The following is a 20,330-nucleotide window of genomic DNA, read 5'->3' as shown; positions in this document are numbered from 1 at the left end:
TGAGATATAAATTCTAAGGTCTCAGTATAGTTATAGTATATAAAAATGAAGTATAACTTCTTACGCGCGTACTATAAGTACACGCACCCTTTTTTTTGTTCTTCATTAGTAAAGCAGTCTTTCGACGTGACTTTTGTACCGTTATACAGTTGTACTCAAAATATATAGATATTTATTAAATTAACTAATTTTCTTAACATTTACTTTCGCTCTATAAACTGATTAAATACATTATTATTATTATTTTATTAATTTATTAAAGACATAAAAACCCGAACCGAACATTCACACATAGATAACTTGTTCACAGACCTACTGTCACTGTACCTACAACACAAGGTGCAAATGTCATTGTTTAGTCCGTTATTTTCTTAAAAAAAGGAAAAAGTGTATTGTCTATTCCAATCTTGAACTTCAATTTTGTCTTCGAGTTCTCTTTTCGATTTGATTGTAAATTGGACATTATTTTACCGTAGTCGACCACTAAAATTACTTGCTTATATATTGTAAATAATAAATAGAAATGGATGAATCAGTATTGTTTCCTTCACCGAATTGGTTTCAAGTATCTGGCCTAGCAATTTCGAAAGATGGTTGGCTCGTCTATAGCGGGCCGGGAAAAAGTCTTTGTATTGTAGAACCCCTCAAAAACTATAACAGTGTCATTGATTCAAAGCAGCCGTACTGTGTACATTTTTGGAATAGAGCTCATAATGACAAGTATGTATAAACTTTGAGTTTTTAATATCATTTGTAGAAGAAATTCAGAACACTAAAAATTTTCAATTTTCATGATATGTACAAGACATTCTGTCTGATAAGTGGCTACTCGAGTCCATACATATTACAAGAGGGGTGTGATGAATGCAGATCTAGATAGAAGAAATGATTAAAATAAAATAATCACATAATACATGAATGGTATGCATTTATAACATACCTTTTAATTGTAATTACTTACCTTATACTGAATAATACAAATGCACAAAAGCTGTAAATATGGTAAGGTTATTGAATGATCAACTAATCTATTGATTTCTTTAGTATATATAAAATTCAAACGAGCCAAGACCTTATTTATGACTATTACAAAGATTCAGTACAATGGAATAGTGTACAGGCTACAAAAGAGCATAGGCTAGCCATAAAGAAATATAAGTGCCTTAGCTTTTGGACAGTGCAATCGCCGAATTCCGGGTTCAACAAGATATGCGTCAACTGTTGAGTCGCCGAATTCCGGGTATGAATAGTCCGGAGTTTGGACTCATAGCATATATTCTACTATTATGTTTTATTCTTTCTAACACATTTAAAAACTGTACCTAATGAATGGGCCTTCTCTCTCGCACACAAACTTCATGTTAGATGTAGAGAAAATCAGTTTTTTGGATCTGGATCTCGGTTTTTTCGGACAGTGTAATCACCGAATTCCGGGTACAGCAGTTGGCGTCAAAGTCGTCATTTTGAATGTTACTGTGCAAAGGTTATGTTTAAAATACTATAGCACCATTCATTTTGTCATATAGGTTTCATAATGAATACAAGCGGATCTTAGCCTAATCAGTATTAAAAAGTCCATAAAAAATGAACCCACGGTAATCTGGACAATTTAATCTGGCACCCCTGGTAATCTGACATCTCTATTAATATTGAATATTTTTTGACAATCTTCATTAATATAGAGATAATGCATGATTGAACAGGTTACAACTCTTGTATTTGACACTTAGGTATTGTTTTGATTCTGATAGGCATAGGTGGATAGGCATGCACCTATTTCTGGACCTATACTGGCCATGAAAGCTTAAGTTTTTTAAGGAAATAATAAAAAAAGATGTTTTAGTGGCTAGCAAGGGATGGCTAGAATGTTTCAAAAGTTGTCATGGCACACATACAGTATTCTTTGTACGTTTTATCTATATATTAATACGTGAAGCAAAAACTTTGTATCCCTTTTTACGAAAATTGTGAGGACGGAGGAATATAAAATCCACACTTATAAAGAATATAGAGAAGAAGTGCACAACGCTAATATTTTTTTAAAATAATGCATAAAAGATACATTAAATCGATAAAGAAAACATTACACACACTACGTACCATGTATTTGACGCACACACGCATGCATACTATTTATTGTCAAGCTTTTGTTCTTGACGTCTGTTGTCAAATTGAGAATAGATTAAATATTATTTGTCTTTGTTAATATTTTTTATAGTGTATTCTTGGCAAATTTGTGAAGAAGTATAAAATACAATCATAGTAATGTACAAACTTACAATTCCAATTAATTATAGTAGATTTTTGACTATTACGGGACCTCTAGTAGTAGTAATAATGTTAATTTTATAATAAAATGTAGAATTTCTATTGTGTTGTTTTATTTAGTAAATTCAACGTACCTATTGAGGTATGATTTGCATTTCAAAATATAACATATAGAATCTTATTACTGGATCTCTTAATTTGTCAGATTACAAGGTACTCTTTTGTAAAAAAAAATCAGACTAAAGGGGGTCTTGGGCAGTACAGCAGACTACTTGGCAGATTATGGGGGGTCATTGTAATTAGATTCTTGTAATATTTTTATTTCACTTTTTATTACATATGAAGATGAAAAAAAAGCTTACTTTTTGAGTTTTATTGATAATAATTATGTGTTCAACAGAATTGTAAGTGTTGACCTATCACCAGAATGGCCAGAGAAGAGATGTATCCTAACAGGTGCTGCTGATGGAACAGTTAAGCAGTGGGTGATCACTAATATAGCCCAAGAATTCAAGATAAATTCAACACACAGCCATGAAGTGCATCATAATGAAAAAGAAGTAATTTAACTTAATTAATTTAAAGTAAATGATGATTTAAAATAACACATTGAACACTTTGCGAATCACTGGTGGGCCTAGCATACTGTACCATTTGGGCTAAGCCAAAATCAATTCAGTAAATTTTATCAACTTGAGATTTTCATTCAAAAACTTATATAATGCGATAATCTGCATGGAAGATACAAATTAGTGACTTTTACCATCTAGCTTTTAATATATATATCTTAAAACGTAATCTTGATAAAAACGACAAGTTTCTATTGGATTTGAAAACCGCGCCGTTCGGTTCAGCCAAGGCTTACTTCTATACTCATTTTGATTGATAGCTGCAATCTGGGGCTTGTAGGAAGCGTTTACGTTGGAACCTTCACGCGGCTTACGGGTGACCCTCACGGCCCGAATGGTTCAGTAAGATAAGGCTCAGTGATGAGCACTGTGGCCTGAATGAAAATACTCGATTTTTCATATGGCATTCAATATGTTATTTGTATCTGAATACATTACTTGACATGCATGTTGTTGGATAAATTAATTATTTGTGTAATTCTTATTGTTTTTTTAAAATAAAACTGTCATTTTCGGTTCATGGAATAACCGCTACTGAAATTAACTTGTATTTCTAAACCAGTTTTGAGTCCTGATTGTATTATTTCAAACAAGTACAACTGACATTTTATCTATTGGTCTAGAGCACCTACTACTTCAATTTGGAATAAAAATATTTTATGTGTTTTCCAGCCAGCAGTTTGTAAATTCTTTTTAAATTCCTACTAACAAACTTTAATAAGATGTAAGTCTTTTTTTTTAAATCCTGCCTATGCTGATAGCCTTGAGAGGCTATTTCAGCTTCACCCTAACGTGTGTAGGTGAGCTCACAGGGCTCAAACCGGAGTGTTGCTAACACTGTCCCTAGCAAGAGCAGTGCTTCGCAGAATCTACCACCGGATCGGAAACGCGACCCACTGAGAAGATCCGGCGAGAAACTCAGTGGGCTGTGTCTATGGGTTAAGATGTTAGTCAGTTATAATATGTTATAAATAATAAAATTATTATTTCAGGAAGTAACTGGTGTTGGGTATAGCAATGAACAATTTGCAATAACAGTTGGTTCTTTTGGAACTGTTGTTAAATGGGATCTGAAATCAAATGTAGTTAAAAATTACCAACACCTGTTGAAAAGTTTCAAGCCAGTATGTATGTCCTGTTCATCACATCTGCTGCTACATGTTGCTGTTGGTACTAAGCAAGGGGTTATATTTGTCTTGGATCTGAATGGTACCTGGTTATTATATTACTTGTAAATATTTTGTAATAAAAAAAATCACAATCTAGTATTTTAAATTTGCATAATTATTGACAATATAGTAAGTCATCGCAAAAGCGAATATGTCTAGTTTGTTACCAGCTTTCGGACTACTTTTGTGTTTTTAAGGCATTTGGTGTTTTGCTTTCAATATCTACAATAACTTCTTGGTACCAGATGCTTTGTCTAGTGTAATTATGGAAATAAAACTATTGGTACAACCTAAAAAAAATCCACAGGTCAGGGAAAAACTATTTACAAAGTTCGAGGTCAAGATGATGAGATAATGACTGTAAGTTGGTGCCCACAGTATGAAGTTGTTATAAAAAAATTGTTGAAGGAATCGGATAAAAGACCCAGTGTATCTGAAAGACTACATAAGATAAGAAACGAACCAGAACCTGATGAAATTGAAGATTCAAATCCGAAGAGTAGTGAAAATTTAGAAGCGTCTGGCATGGTTAAGAGCCTTCCTGAAGATAGTTTTGATGAATCTGTCACTGTAGAAGATGATATGTTTGACATTTATAAAGATCACGAAGCTGATGAATTCGGACACAAAAAATATCAACCAGAAGAAATACGTGTAAAAATAAAACCAGATTTGAAACAAGAAGATTATTTAGCTGAATGTTTGAAATTGAAGGAACAAATTTTACGAAATAAAAATGAAACAGAAGAATCTATAGAGTCATTAGTTGAGGCCCTAGACAAAACTCACGTCAGTAATGATGAATCACATAATGATGTATTAGATGATAAAAACAAAGATGATCTAGTACAAGGCAGTGATCATGTGCATAAGCATCTTTTAGCTACAATTGGAAAATTGGGGTAAGAAACGTAAGCTCTATTGATATTACATGAAAGTGGCGGTAGCTTAGTCATGAATTCTCTTGGACACTGTCTTAAACAGTTGTTGACATGTGTAACATTAAGGAAACAGTTAACTATATAATATATTAATTAATTTTTAGTTAACTAAATAGTGACATTACGCTGACATATGTTAAATAAAATAATATTATTATAATATTTGAGTACTGTTGCAAATATTCATATTATATTTTCAGTGGAGTAAGAATATGGTCGAAAACCGGCAAGTTGATAGCAAGTTGTGCAGTGCCACAGAACAAGAACATGAAAATAAAATCACCCAGCTGGCCTTCATTATTATGGTATAAATCGAATATGCTACTCATCGGAGACAACAGAAGTCAGTTGCTGGAATGCAATCCATTGGTAATTGATTGGTGAGTAATTTTGTATAAATATAATGTAAAATCTTTATGTCATATGAGGTGAAGTCAGTTAATTGGATGTCACATTCCATGTATTGCAAATGTTGATACGAGACACAAGTTTCAGAACATGATTTGTAGTGCTCTCTTGTTGGGAATCAGAAACACAACTGAAACTTTATTAATAGAAGAATTTTTATTAGTAACTTCGAGTAACAGGTATATAAAAGGCATTAGTTAAAAAATGACTTTGTTTCCAGCAAGAATAAATTAGACTGGAAAATAGTCCACAGTCTACATAAGCGCGGATTGTATTCCTTGACAACGAATGCTCCAAGAGTTCAGACAGAAGCTGACAAACACAAAATCTGGTCAGTGTGGTCTACGTCACAGGACAGAAATATCATAGAATATTGTGTCGAGAAACGGGAGAAAGTAGCCGTACATGCCACCTGTGGACGTTTTGTGTATTGCATACGGAGCTGCCCCTATGACGCGGGCAAGTAAGTAACTGATAAATCTATATATTAATATGTGAAGCAAAAACTTTGTATCCCTTTTTACGAAAATTTCGCTGACGGAGCAGTATGAAATTTTCCACACTTATAGATAATATAGAGAAGAAGTGCACAATGCTAATTTTTTTTTTAATAATGCATAAAAGATACATTAAATCATTAAAGAAAACATTACACACACTACCATGTATTTGACACATCACATATACATAAATATACTCTTTGTTTATTGTCAATTGTCAAACTTTTGTTAGTGTTTAAAGTCTGTGATCAAATTGAGAATAGATGAATATTGTTGGTCTTTATTATTATATATGTATAGTGTAGTTTTGGCGAAATTTGTGATTATATTATATATAAGTACAATAGTATTTGGCAATAGAACTACCATAATAATGTTTAGAAACAAAATTTCAATTGATTAAAGTCGAATTTCGACTTCTGCGGGACCACTAGTAATATGTAAATTCACAAACTCAAAAGAAGTAAAGATGTGAAGTTTTTACATCAAACAATAGAAAGTTAAACAAAACATTGTATAGAACAGTATAGCCTCAAAAGATATTTAAATGCTGGTAGGGTACCAGCATTTCTTACGTGCCTGCATGAGTAGGTACTATGGTGACCACTTAACATAAGGTTGATCCTGAGCTCCTATGTCCATGCACAGCAATGTTGATTTTTATTGTTCATTGTGGTAATCATTTATATACATATATGTATATAAATATATACATACATGTATATAAATATATACATATATGAAGTCGTCGTGGCCTAAAGGATAAGACATCCGGTGCATTCGAGTTGAGTGATGCACCGGTGTTCGAATCTCAGGCGGGTACCAATTTTTTTAATGAAATACGTACTACACAAATGTTCACGATTGACTTCCACCGTGAAGGAATAACATCGTGTAATAAAAATCAAACCCGCAAAATTATAATTTGCGTAATTACTGGTGGTAGGACCTCTTGTGAGTCCGCACGGGTAGGTACCACCACCCTGCCTATTTCTGCCGTGAAGCAGTAATGCGTTTCGGTTTGAAGGGTGGGGCAGCCGTTGTAACTATACTGAGACCTTAGAACTTATATCTCAAGGTGGGTGGCGCAATTACGTGGTAGATGTCTATGGGCTCAAATAACTACTTAACACCAGGCGGGCTGTGAGTTCGTCCGCCCATCTAAGCAATAAAAAAATGTAGTAATGATTAGTTTAAGTATTTACCTATATTTCCTTCAGAATAGCAATAAGCGTTGGAGATGGTACAGTTCGCATCTGGGAAACCAATACACTGGATCATGATGATACTAAACTTGCTGCTGGCACCATTACTGCCTACTGGCAGAATGTTCAAGGAAGAGTTTTGACATTAGCCTGGCATCCGACAAAAGAAAATTGGCTAGCCTTCAGCACTGCCGAGTCCAGAGTAAGTTTTTAAAAGTTTGTAAAAACGATACATATTTAACATGTGACGACTTAAGACGAATGCAGTAGATTCAACATTGTTAAGTAATAATGGAACTATGTACGTAGTACTTAGCACTACATACACACACATATCGACGCTTGAAAGGCAAACGTGACTAAGCGACAATAACTGCTTTGTACATAAATTATAGGCAATAACCATATTCGATGCGCAAAAAAGATATATTTCTAGGTCTATTAAAATCATTTCAATCCTACAGCTAGATTCGTTAAAATAGATTTTTTTTCAGGTATTTCAACTTTAAATTAGTCTACTGTAAAGTTCACGCATTGTCGCTTAGTCTCGTTTGCCTTTGAAGCGTCGATATACATATACAAACAAATACATAATGTAATATAATAATAATTTTGCTTCTTTACACATAAATAAGAATAAACAATTTACATATAAAACATACTTAAAATACCTATGAAACATAAATATAAAAATTTCTTTCCTACCCGTGCTGATAGCCTTTAGAGGCTATTTCAGCATCTCCTTAACGTGTATATGAGCTCACGGGGCTTATACCGGGAGTGTTGCTAACACTGGCCCTAGCAAGGGCAGTGCTTCGCAGCTTTTTACTGATGGTAGGACCTCTTGTGAGTCCGCGCGGTTTGGTACCACCACCCTGCCTATTTCTGCCGTGAAGCAGTAATGTGTTTCGGTTTGAAGAATTGGGTAGCCGTTGTAACTATACTGAGATTTTAGAACTTATATATCAAGGTGGGTGGCACATTTACGTCGTAGATGTCTATGGGCTCCAGTAACCACTTAATACCAGGTGGGCTGTGAGCACGTCCACCCATCTAAGTAATAAATAAAAATTAAAAAAGAATCTACCACCGGATCGGAAACGCGACCCACTGAAAAGATCCGGCGAGAAATTCAGCGGGGTACATACAATGAGTGGTGTTCGTCGAATTATTTATATATTAATACGTGAAGTAAAAACTTTGTACCCCTTTTTACGAAAATTGCCCGGATGGAGGAGTATGAAATTTCCCACACTTATAGAGAATATAGAGAAGAAGTGCAGAACGCTATTTTTTTTAAATTATGCATAAAAAACACATTACCATGTATTTGACACAACACATACATAACAATATACTCTTTAACTGTCAATTGGGAAACTTTTCTTATTGTTTGTCTGTGGTCGAATTGAGAATAGATTCATATTGTTTGTCTTTAATATTAATGATCTAGTGCAGTTTTGGCCGAATACTGTGATTTTATTACTGTTCGACAAAAGAACCATAATAATGTTTCAACTTATAATTTCAATTAATTATAGTCGAGTTTTGACTAGTGCGGGGCTACTAGTTGCATTAAAGTGTTAACGCCTGTCAGGTGGGGATCCTGGACACGAGCGGTCGCGGCGCCCGCGCGCTGGTGCCGGGGCTGGCGGGCGGCGTGTACTCGCTGTGCTGGGGGCTGCGCTCGCACCTGTACGCCTGCGCCTCCGGACAACTCGTCGTGTACGACGCCGCCAGACCGGACCAACGTACGACCGACTTATCACTATAATTCAATATTCAACTACAACTCGACCAAGCTAAGTTTGCACCTCGCAATCGATTACGTCACACTGCCGCTTAGGTACGGTCTGAAAAAAGGATTCGCTTTGACATTAAAAATGCAATCAAATGTTTGTTAGATTTTACTTTGTATTTATTGTTTTTAACAATATATTATACATAGGTATATTAGAGTATAGCGATATCGGGTTTTTGTATTAAGAAAACACGGGCGGGCGTTCATGCACTTTTTAAATTTGTACCCCAATTGCTCAGTAATAATTTTCCTTTATGTTTCTTTTTCAGTATTATGTTTCTCCCTTCACTGTGTATCACCTTTCCTTTAATTTTTTTTGCCCACAACAATCCTCTCGAAATAAAAAAAAATTAACATTAAGCGTTCAGTAACAACAGTTCAACAAAAACTTAACAACAATAGTCCGATAATATAAATAAAATTCAACAAAAAGCCTAACAAGAACAGTTAAAAAATTTAAAATTCAACTGATAGGGAGATGAAAACTCTTATGACGCGTGTCGGCGACAAAGATGCTAACCGTACTGACGTGACAGGACGATCGCGGAAAGGTGAGCGGGGAAGCGGGCGGGGCGCTGCATTCCAGCGAGGTGCAAACTTAGCTAGGTCGAGTTGTAACTCACTGATGAGAGCGATTATTATAGTTAAAATATCCATTTCCATTTCACTTTCATCAAAGTCCTCCTCTTCCTCGTTGAAAATAACCATATTATTTACAATGTTGTTACTTTTATGGAATTTATTTGAAACATGTAGTGTTCACAATTGTTTACGCAAAATTTAGTAAAAATAAAGTCTTTATTGCGAGGATAGGTCTCGGACCATCTAATATAGAGTTGTTACTGGAGTCCATATACATCACAACGTGAATGCCGCCATCCGCCTGGAGCCATGAGTCTCAACCCCCAAGCCGGAATGCTGGTGGTGATATCTAACTAGAAATAGTTCATTAAAAAACAATACAGTATTATTAAAATCTAAGCTTCTACATCAGCCTTTGCTAGTGGCGATGTAGAAGCTTGGGCGTAAGAAGTGCGCGATAAGGCCCCCTTGTGGGCGCTGCATGCCTAAAGGGGGCAGTGAGAGACCCAGAAAAAAAATGGGGGCGTTGTATAGAAGCTTGGGAGGCGATTTGTTATTTCATTTATGAGGACTCTTAGATACCAACTGAGCTCTCGCTATAGTGGTTTTTAAGTAGATGAAAAAATGAAGGTGCTAAAAAATAATTTATTTTCAAAGGGGGCAGTAGACAAGATAAGCTTGGGAACCCCTATTCTACATAAATCCGATACACAATTTGAGCATTTGAAGTCCATAAAACAATCTGAACACAACTGTCAGCTTCTTCATGTGAATCAATTTACAGCCCCAGTACCAGTAGGAGTGGAGTTCGAAGGGCAAAAGTGGGAAATTAGTTCTATTAGCTGGAGTAGTCGCGGCTTTCTGGTGGGCAGTAACTCTGGTGGTGTTGCAGTACTCACGCACGAATTACCTCATACAGTCACGGCTGCTGTGTTTGCATTCAGGTATGTTCACATTACCTTTTAACTAACAGTTAATGATTTATCTGGTTTGCAATTAGTATACAAACTAGCTGACCCGGCAGACTTCGTAGTGCCTCGATCGATAAATAAAAGACCGAAACTTTTGTATAAAATAAACTTAAAACAAACAAAAGGAATCCGCCCGACGAATGGAAATATCAAAGGAAAAACAAAATTGTTCATTTTATTTAATTCCGAGCATTTTCATATTTATTTACCTTTTAAACCTTCTCTGGACTTCCACAAATAATTCAAGACCAAAATTAGCCAAATCGGTCCAGCCGTTCTCAAGTTTTAGCGAGACTAACGAACAGCAAATCGTTTTTATATATATAGATGATAGAATGAAAGATTGAATGACAGTTATAAATAAATAATAAATGTTTTGTATCTTTCAGTAAAATGATTCATTCAATAGATTGGCACCCTCAACAAACTTCTAATTCAAATGAAGAATCTCCTTTAAAAGATATGATTGCGGTTTGTTCATTGGACAATCAAAACACAATTATAATACTCGAGTATAGTGATAAAGGTATGTATTTGAATCTATCTTAAGATCTTTACTTACCATGAGCATTTATTTGGGAAATTCGTAGCCGAGTGAGATTACTTCCATAAATTGTTACAATTTCAGCATTATTTTAGTTCCAATATTTTCATTTTATTCCTATAGATAATAAATACTTTCATATTCATTCACTCAGATACAGATACAGAGCATTTTATTCATAAAGGATTCGTCTTTCCTATTTCTACAGTAAAATACTTATTTTTGATCTTCGATCATGTGTCAAGCTAGATTGCTATGGGATTGTTGTTACATGAATTGAAACGAAAACAACCAATAAAAACAGTATTTTCATTGAAGACTATTGCATGTGGGATGATGGAATGCCATCACCTCACATGTATACTATATAGAGAACTTACCTGTCATCCCACATGCACCTTGTATTGAGAATTTAAATTACATTACATATCAAAACAATAATTGTTTATTGGTAGTAAATTAAACAATCTGTAGTTTAAAAGTTACTAACAAAAGAAAAACGTAAAACAGTAGGTTTAGAACGCCTTTCTCGACCCACTGCCACCACTTTCCATCATTCACCCTTAGTTTGTACTGTGTAGTAATAGTAGGGTAGTTAGCAATAGTATTCTCACGAATTTCAATCTTCCTTATCTGTTGTATAAGATTCTCAAAGAGGTTGACTTCAGAATATAAAAAGAAATTGTGTAAAAAGAATTGAATAATATTGTTACGCGCTGTGGTTTGGGATAAATAAAAATTCTACCGAAGTACATATCAAAACTCTATTTAACACTAATGAACATTCTAAAATTCTCAATTCCTTATTTCCGCTTCGCTGCAGGTGATCCGTTCGCGGCTTCGCTTGGAGCAGTTCTTCCGATTACTAACTAACTGCGTGCTATCTCTGTAACCCTTTTATAGCCGATACGACATTCTAGAATTATCGAGAACATTCCTGACAAGTCGAGTAGTTTCGACATGCGCTTCCCCTATTTTACAATAGATGGCGTTGTACTTCTCGAGCGTTCTCGAGTTTACTAGTTCTTTTCTGGTCATCGTTCCCGTCGAACCCGTCGCTTGCGACGAAGGGGTCGACGAGTAAATTAACCCTCAGACACAGCCCACTGAGTTTCTCGCCGGATCTTCTCAGTGGGTCGCGTTTCCGATCCGGTGGTAGATTCTGCGAAGCAGTGGGGGGTTCGTGTTAGCAACGTCGTCAGGTTTGAGCCCCGTGAGCTCACCTATTAGTTAAGGTTACGCTGATATAGCCTCTCAAGGCTCTCAGCTTAGGTAGGGCAAAAAAAATCTTTTAATGCTCGTTTCTATTATTCGACGATAGATGGCGTTGCTCTTAACGGCATAACAATATCTATAAAATATTTGCTAGGCGATCACGGACAGCTGACAACATGGAAAACGTTACGAGGCCACAAGGGAACCGTGTTCGAAGCGTCTTGGAACCCGCATCATGACGATCTGCTGCTGTCCACGTCTTCCGACGCCACAGTGCGGGTGAGCTATGTTGTTGTTTAATAACTTGAGCTCATAACTTCAGTGTTTTGATTCGTTTTTTATCGCATACTTTATCGAATTCATGGGTCACGAATATTTGAAGTTGTCGTGGCTTAAAATATAAGATGCCTCGTATACTCGTATCGAGCAATGCCCCTATGCTGCGATGTTCAAATCCTACAGGCAGGTATAATTTTTTTTAAATAAATATTTACTTTACACATGTTCCACGATAAAGGAAGAATCTTAATCATTAATAATAATAGTTTAAGGCTATGTTTGTTACAGCTCTGCTATTTATTTTCACTTTACATTATTGTTACTCTACAGCTTTGTTGTTATATTTAACGCAATGGATTTAGAATATAATTTTTTTTATTCAATGTTGCTCGTCTTCAATTTTTTTTGTAAAACTTAAGTTAGTTATGATTTTGGATACGTTGTCAATAATACCATAGATTAATAGTATTATAATAATATTGTTACGCATTGGGGTTCAGGATAAATAAAATTCCACAAAAGTAAAAACTGTATTCAACACACTTATATATAGAACTTATGTATAGAACACTTAAAACACTCAACAAACTGACTGCGTGCCATCTTTGCAACGCTTTTATAGCCGATACCACATCCCTAGAATTATCGAGAATATTCACACATTTCGAGTAGTGTGTTTCCGCTATCCGATAATAGATGGCGTTGTACTTCTCGAGCGTTCTAGATGCTTTCGATATTCGTTCGACTATTCGACGATAGATGGCGTTACTCTGAGCGGCGTAACAATATGATTGTATTCCTCAGTGTGGGTGCTATAGCGTGTGGTTCGTCGCAGGTGTGGGCGGCGTCTAGTGGCGCCTGCGTGTCTGTGTTCGACGGGCACATGGCGCAGAGCGCGCTGGGCGCGGCGTGGAGCGCCTACCCGCAGCTCGCCACCAAGGCGCTGTCCGGGGGAGGAGACCACACGCTGAGGCTGTGGGACATGAACGACTTCCCCGCCGAAGCATACGACGGTCAGTTCATCACGAATCAATATTAGATACACAGTAGATTGAGTGGAATAGAGACTAGAGTTAGAATAGGGATAAATCTGGGATGTCACTATACTTTTGTTGAGTTGTTAGAGATTTAACATTGTTGAACTGAAAATGACTTTAATTTAGTGTTTAAGAATATTAAATAGTTTAATTTAGTCATCAAAGTTTTGTAACTCATTAAGGATATTAAAAGTTAATTATCTAAAGCTAGGTACTCACCTAACAGTACCTAGGTACCTAGTGCCTACCCTATCGAAAAACTCTATTGTCCCCGTACGTAACCCGATTCACCCCAAAGGCTAGGTGAATCGGGTCAGCTAGTTTTTTCAGTTTTTGTGTATATTTTGTAATGAACTATGTATAATAACGCATCGATACTCTATACTAATATATAAATCTACAGTGGTTTTTACGGATGTTCCGTTATAACTACTGAACCTTGCATCCGATTGACTTGAAACTTGGTATCAATGTAGAAAATACATGTACTTAATGGATAGGCTAATATTTATATGTGTTGGACTCCCTCATAATAATGACAATAAATAATAATGTTAATTTTAAATGGGCAGCGAAGCGGGCGATTATGGCTAGTGTTATATAAAAATTTAAACCTCCGGCACCATTTTAATCTCAATTTTATTGGTATTACCCTAAGAAAGACTTGAAAATTTGTGTTGAATTTGGAAAGAGTCCCGATTCTGCCTAATCTACGGTAATTAAAGTTCTTAAAGCTCTGATATTAACGTGAAAATACTTTTTTAGAAAACAAATACGAACCTTTAAAGAAAGATAAAAATAAGAAAGAGAAAAAGGAAGTAAAAAAAGAAGATGAGACCGCCAGTAGTGAAGTGGCAACCCTGAATCTGGCAGCGCAAGACAAAACGAAGTCGGCGAAAAGGTTTTTACTCCCGATATTGTGCAAACAAGCTTTGGGCTGTACGGACGGCTTAATAAGGAGAATGTTTGAAAAGTATGGACTGAAATCATCCACGAGTCCGTTCACTATCGAGAGAGTCCAGGCTAGTTCAGGCGAGAATATAAAATGCGATGGAGTAGACAATGGACTTAATAGCGAAATAATAGAAGAAAACAAGGGTAAAGACTACGGTGCCGATTTCATTAAAATATTCGGAACTATTCAGGAAGTTAACGAGGTCTTAGATAAGGAACGTAAGTGTAATTTAGTTAATTTATCGTGTTTTAATGATACCTTCATCTATCGGAAATATTATATACACAGATTTTTTTTAAATTTTTTTTGCCTAGATAGGTGGACGAGCTCACAGCCCACCTGGTGTTAAGTGGTTGTCGGGCCCATAGATCCACAACGTCAATGCTGTCACCTACCTTGAGATATGAGTTCTAAGGTCTCAGTATAGTTACAACGGCTGCCCCACCCTTCAAACCGAAACGCATTACTGCTTCACGGCAGAAATAGGCAGGGTGGTGGTACTTATGTGTGCGAACTCACAATAGGTCCTACCACCAGTAAAATAATTCAATAATAAGGCTATAACTTTAAGGCACTGATGCTAATGTAATAAATCTGTATTGATTTCAGAAACACGTCATTTAGAATTGTCCAATATTGAATCATGGATGATGCTGTCGATATTCCGGGGGCACATCGACGCCACCATACAATACGCAAGCCAAAACGATTTGCTCTGTCCGTATCTACTTAGTTTGACGCCTTGCGTCTCGCTCAAGTAAGTATGACGTAGTCAAGTTCTATTGAATACTCGCTCGAAAACTAGCCGGGAAAAGGTCAAGGCGGAATTTGAACTTTTATTGTTATCATACCTATTTGAGCTCGTTAAAGTACGGGGAGTTTTGTGTGGAAGTCGAGCAGCGCCATCTAGTGTCGGACGGGTGAAAACAGCTTCGACCGTATCTTCTTTTTGAAATTATACTTCTTTAGGCACGTTATGAAAAATTGATGAGAGTGAAATTTTACGATGCGCGCGCACCGTGACACAAAATTAACAGAATGAAGTTGCCCACTAAATCGCTCATTACAACACGACCGACGTAACTTGGCGAGTCTGAATATAGCCGATAGTCGAATTTATACGATGTCAAGAAAAGGGATGTCCAATATGCGTGTTTGAGGATGTTGTTTAATCGATTTTTTTTCAAATTGATTAAAAAAAAAAGCATTAAATTTATTAAAAATAAAGTATAACTTCTTACACGCGTACATAAGTACACGCACCCTTTTTTATCACTATTGGCGTAAACTATTAAATGTGTTACAAGTATCTATTGTATGCGCGCGAGTTCATGTCCATCGGGGCCAGAGGCGACGCGCGGGGGACAATTTGCCCCACCTTCGCCCGCCTCCCCGCATTTGTCTGACGTCGAGTGTTGTCCTTGACGGTTGTGACGCGCGCTTATCGATATCGAAAATTTACACTAACGCTATTGTTTTATTTAACCATGACTACTCCGCTTCCAACAAGTTCAGATAGAAAAAAACCTACGCAAAAAAGATACATACTGATTCCGACTCTGATCTGTCGGTTGTCTTTTCATTTGATAGTGATTGAATTGGAATTTAAAAAGTATTTTTCTCTATTAGAAATAAACAAGTCATTACTTATCACATTTATTTTATTTCATAAATTGCAAAATTACCTTAAAAGTTACATTAAATCAAATTGACAGCTGTTGACTAAATCGGTAGTTATTATCGACATTACCATAATTAACTAGGTCACAGCACTACTTCCTCAGGATGAATATAAACTCGCGTGCCTACAGTATGTGTGTAAAAAATACTAAAATAAATAATTTTGTATGTATTTTATTTCGTAGGTACTGGAAGGATGCCACACAATTATATTTAGCACAAATAGATCGACTGGTAGCGAAGACTGAAGGTCATAAACTATATGGTATGTCTCACAGTGAATTGCTATCTGTTTTAAGAAAAAAAAAGTTAGAAAAATACAAGGATTTAATTTACGCTGTGGTAAATAGTCTAAGGAGCTAAAAGACGCATCTGATGTGTTTGTCAGAACCGATGGGCGTCGTCTTGAAAAATAGTATCGAAGTCGAAGATTAGGAATATAACTAAAAATAGGATTTTTGATCTGGCTATTGCGCTATGAGGTATCAATTCGTTTTCGGAGTCCTCTGCTCAAAGTAGCTTGGAAATCCCAACCGCATGCATATGTAGGATTATTCGGTTTTATGACCCAACAAATAAATTTTCAAAAAAGTGGACAAAATATCGTTTTTTTTTATTTATTGCTTAGATGGGTGGACGAGCTCACAGCCCACCTGGTGTTAAGTGGTTACTGGAGCCCATAGACATTTACGACGTCAATGCGGCACCGACCTTGAGATATAAATTCTAAGGTCTCAAATATAGTCAAATCTGTCTATAGTTAATAGTATCTAAATAATTTTATCGATTAGATTTATTGGTTAAGTGAATCTGTTGCAGAGAACAAGTACTACGGCGGGCCGGTGTACCGCAAGGCGCTCACGCGGCTGAGCACGCACGACGTGCGGGGCGCCGTCGCGACACTCGCAGAAAACAAACTATACAAAGAAGCATACGTCCTTTGTCGTGTCAGGTATTCGTAGTCATTGCTCGCTCGCTACAGCAACGTAATACGTTTTTGAAGTTACACTTCTTTAGGCGCGTTATGAAAAATTGATGAGAGTGAAATTTTACGATGCGCGCGCACCGTGACGCAAAATTAACAGAATGAAGTTGCCCACTAAATCGCTCATTACAATACGACCGACGTAACTTGGCGAGTCTGAATATAGCCGCAGGTGAACTTTCGCGCATGTACACTCGTAAAAAAAGTGTTATTAGCATTCATTTTTTAGTAATATAAATGACAAAATTATTATTTAATATAATTCATACTAAATATTATTAAATTATTAACGTTAAATATTTATTATTAATTATTTAATATTGAAAAAAAGAAGAAATAAATTTAATAAAAATAAAATATAACTTCTTACGCGCGTACATAAGTACACGCACGCATAGGCAGACGAGCATACGGCCCTCCTAATGGTGAGTGGTTACCGTCGCCCATGGACTTTAGCAATGCCAGGGGCACAGCCAAGCCGCTGCCTACCGTTAATTACTCTCCACAAGCCTCGTTTGAAGAAGGATATGTCATAGCGCTCGTAATGTCTAATAATTTATGTTTGAAATTGAAATTTGCTCGGAATTAAATTATATATTTTTAAAATATTTGTCGTTCTGGACCATTCATCTGCTGCTCTGAGCTTATATATTTCAAATTACTGAGACTCGGGGTAAATAAAATTTTATTTATTTATTTGGGAAACCCAAAAGTACAAAACAAACATTGCATATTATGTAAAAAATGGCTAAAACAAAAACCAGATACCGAAACCAGTTACCGAAACCACTATTACCGAAATACTAATAAAAAAGGGTGCGTGTACTTATGTACGCGTATAAGAAGTTATACTTTATTTTTATTAAATTTATTTCTTTTTTTTATTTAAATATTAAATAATTAATTATAAATATTTAACGTTAAAAAATGAATGCTAATAACACTTTTTTTTACAAGTGTACATGCGCGAAAGTTCACCTGCGGCTATATTCAGACTCGCCAAGTTATGTCGGTCGTATTGTAATGAGCGATTTAGTGGGCAACTTCATTCTGTTAATTTTGTGTCACGGTGCGCGCGCATCGTAAAATTTCACTCTCATCAATTTTTCATAACGCGCCTAAAGAAGTATAACTTCAATAAATTAAATTAATTATTATTATGGTTAACATAGTCTTTACTATAATAAATTTTTTTTTGCTTCGATTCGAATAGAACTTTCAATTTCTCAGAACATTTCCGATAGTTCTTGTTGTTTTGATATCCGTTTTTTTATTTTTGATGGCAGATGGCGTTACTTTTCAATTATGATCAATTATTATTATTTTAGGTACATGGACAGCATTGCAACACAAATTCTGCACCAATGGGCAAATTACTCCAACCTTTGCGGGAATTTTGAAATAGCCACAGTTTGGTAAGTGTAAAACTACATGAGAGTTTCAGTATTTCTATTGGCCTCCATATAAATGAGTTTACGATACTCCTGATCTTAAGTTAATGCCGTGTGTCTTGCATATTGGTGATACCATATGTTATGACATTAGCTTTTATGCAGTGCACACAATTGTATAGTTTTAACGATAATGATACACACCGAAACTGTGAAATTAATACATTTAATGTGTTGTTAATGAAACAAAAAACCAAGTTCTTGCTCTGCAAAGCGTTATTTATTATTGTTATTTTATTAACTTATTTCTAAACTTACTATTGTTATAATTAATTATTTTCGAACCAGCAAAGAGAAACAACACCGAAAGCAATTGCTTCAATATTTAGATATTTTTTTTAAATCTGCATGTTTTTTAATTTTTTAAGAAAGCACGTTATCTTTTTGAATTTTCGAGGCCAGAGAGAGAGTAATTCCAATTATAGAATGAACATCTCTTCCACCATAGATAATACTATTATAATATTCGAAGCTAATGCGCGGGAAATTTAAATATAATGAAGGGCCAAAAGAGCTTCTTACATATATACATATAATCATTATAGTTTTTTTTTACAGTTTTATTGCTTTAGGAGATTTATCCGAAGCAGCCACGGTGCTCGCGAAGTCAAAGAAACAAGAAAACTTGTGTTTAGCAGCGGAAATAGCTAAGGCAGCCGGTCGGGCCACTCTAGCTGATCACATCGAGAAAAAGGCACAAAACACAATCCCATCAACTTCAGATGAAACTGAAGAAATTTTGAAAGAACTCCCCACTAAAATGGAATTGCTTTTAAAGCAAAACAATAATTCAGAAGATAAGGCAGTGAATTCGGAAGACGAAGAGCCGGTTGGAAACTTAGTTGAGTAAAAATACAGGGATTGACGACTGTTATGATTGATATTTTTTAATGTTGTATCGTGAAAGGGTTTTAAAAATCCTAACTTTTCGTTTTATGAGTTTTGTGAAGTATTTTTAACTGTGTACAACGTGCACAATAGGCTTAAGCGATCAATGATATCTTGTGCACGATCTCGATTACAACTAAAATATTGTTGAGGCTTGAAATGATGAAAATATTCGGGTTATGCGTGTTACAGTCAAACTTTTTGTTTTTAGTGCCTGAAACTGAATGCATGTGGTTTTTTTTTTCGAAATAAAATTGTAAAGTTATGTTGTATGTTAAGAGTACAGTTTTTTGTCCATAATCCATATATCCAAATATCCATAAATAAAATAATAAAATACTATATTAAGACTTTAACCTAATATCTCAACGTAGCTGGTGGCATTTGTATTGTACTGTTTATGGGTTTGTTGAAACTCTATAAAGTGCTCACGTCAGCGCGTTCTTGCATCAAATCGGCGTTAGGTAAATTAATATTAGTCCTGTAACTTTATAATTCGCGCAGTTGATTGTCAATCTCAATAAAGCTTTAATATAACTAAGCGTACTGTGAATCCTTTTAGGTTTAAAGTCATCCATCACTCCATGTATTGGCATTTGTTACATTATACAGGGTGGCCCATAAGTCCTTTGAAAAGTAAAATTTGAATAAAACGAACAGGGCGCGCGTGAGCGGTGCAGGGGAAGCGGGGGGAGTAACTTCGGTTTCTGGGAATTTAGTCGCGATGGAGCGTTTTACCGGAGCGGACCGTGCGTTTTGTGTGCGCGAGTTTTATAAAAACGACAATTCGGCAACCGTTGCGCGGCGTAAATTTCGAGAACA

At 35.8% G+C, this 20,330-nt stretch overlaps 2 protein-coding genes across 3 annotated transcripts in view; both read left to right on the top strand.

The window, feature by feature from the left end:
- Nucleotides 1-20,330, top strand: part of LOC134199939 (uncharacterized protein K02A2.6-like) — a 933,609-nt gene that overhangs the window by 58,921 nt on the left and 854,358 nt on the right. The gene's annotated exons all lie outside the window — the stretch shown is intronic.
- On the top strand, nucleotides 326-20,049 carry LOC101743080 (gem-associated protein 5). Its single transcript, XM_021349084.3, has 18 exons — nucleotides 326-720; nucleotides 2,669-2,828; nucleotides 3,890-4,106; nucleotides 4,374-4,968; nucleotides 5,208-5,387; nucleotides 5,636-5,878; nucleotides 7,136-7,322; nucleotides 8,718-8,871; nucleotides 10,288-10,447; nucleotides 10,864-11,000; nucleotides 12,388-12,512; nucleotides 13,348-13,525; nucleotides 14,315-14,722; nucleotides 15,114-15,261; nucleotides 16,370-16,449; nucleotides 17,004-17,136; nucleotides 18,498-18,584; nucleotides 19,179-20,049. Exons 1-18 carry the CDS (start codon nucleotides 524-526, stop codon nucleotides 19,468-19,470), a joined length of 3,681 nt encoding a protein of 1,226 aa, XP_021204759.1. The 5' UTR covers nucleotides 326-523; the 3' UTR covers nucleotides 19,471-20,049.

The sequence above is a fragment of the Bombyx mori genome, chromosome 13 (genome assembly GCF_030269925.1).
Source record: "Bombyx mori chromosome 13, ASM3026992v2".
In the NCBI taxonomy this organism is placed as follows: Eukaryota; Metazoa; Arthropoda; class Insecta; order Lepidoptera; family Bombycidae; genus Bombyx; species Bombyx mori.
The sequence above is the reverse complement of the archived record's forward strand: the minus strand, read 5'-3'. Positions and strand labels throughout refer to the sequence as shown.

Excerpts from the sequence above, each read along its gene's own strand:
- LOC101743080 (XM_021349084.3), top strand. The coding sequence starts at position 524 with ATGGATGAATCAGTATTGTTTCCTTCACCGAATTGGTTTCAAGTATCT. Across the intron at positions 10,448-10,863 it reads GCTGCTGTGTTTGCATTCAG|TAAAATGATTCATTCAATAG; the intron begins GTATGTTCACAT and ends TGTATCTTTCAG. Across the intron at positions 11,001-12,387 it reads ACTCGAGTATAGTGATAAAG|GCGATCACGGACAGCTGACA; the intron begins GTATGTATTTGA and ends AATATTTGCTAG.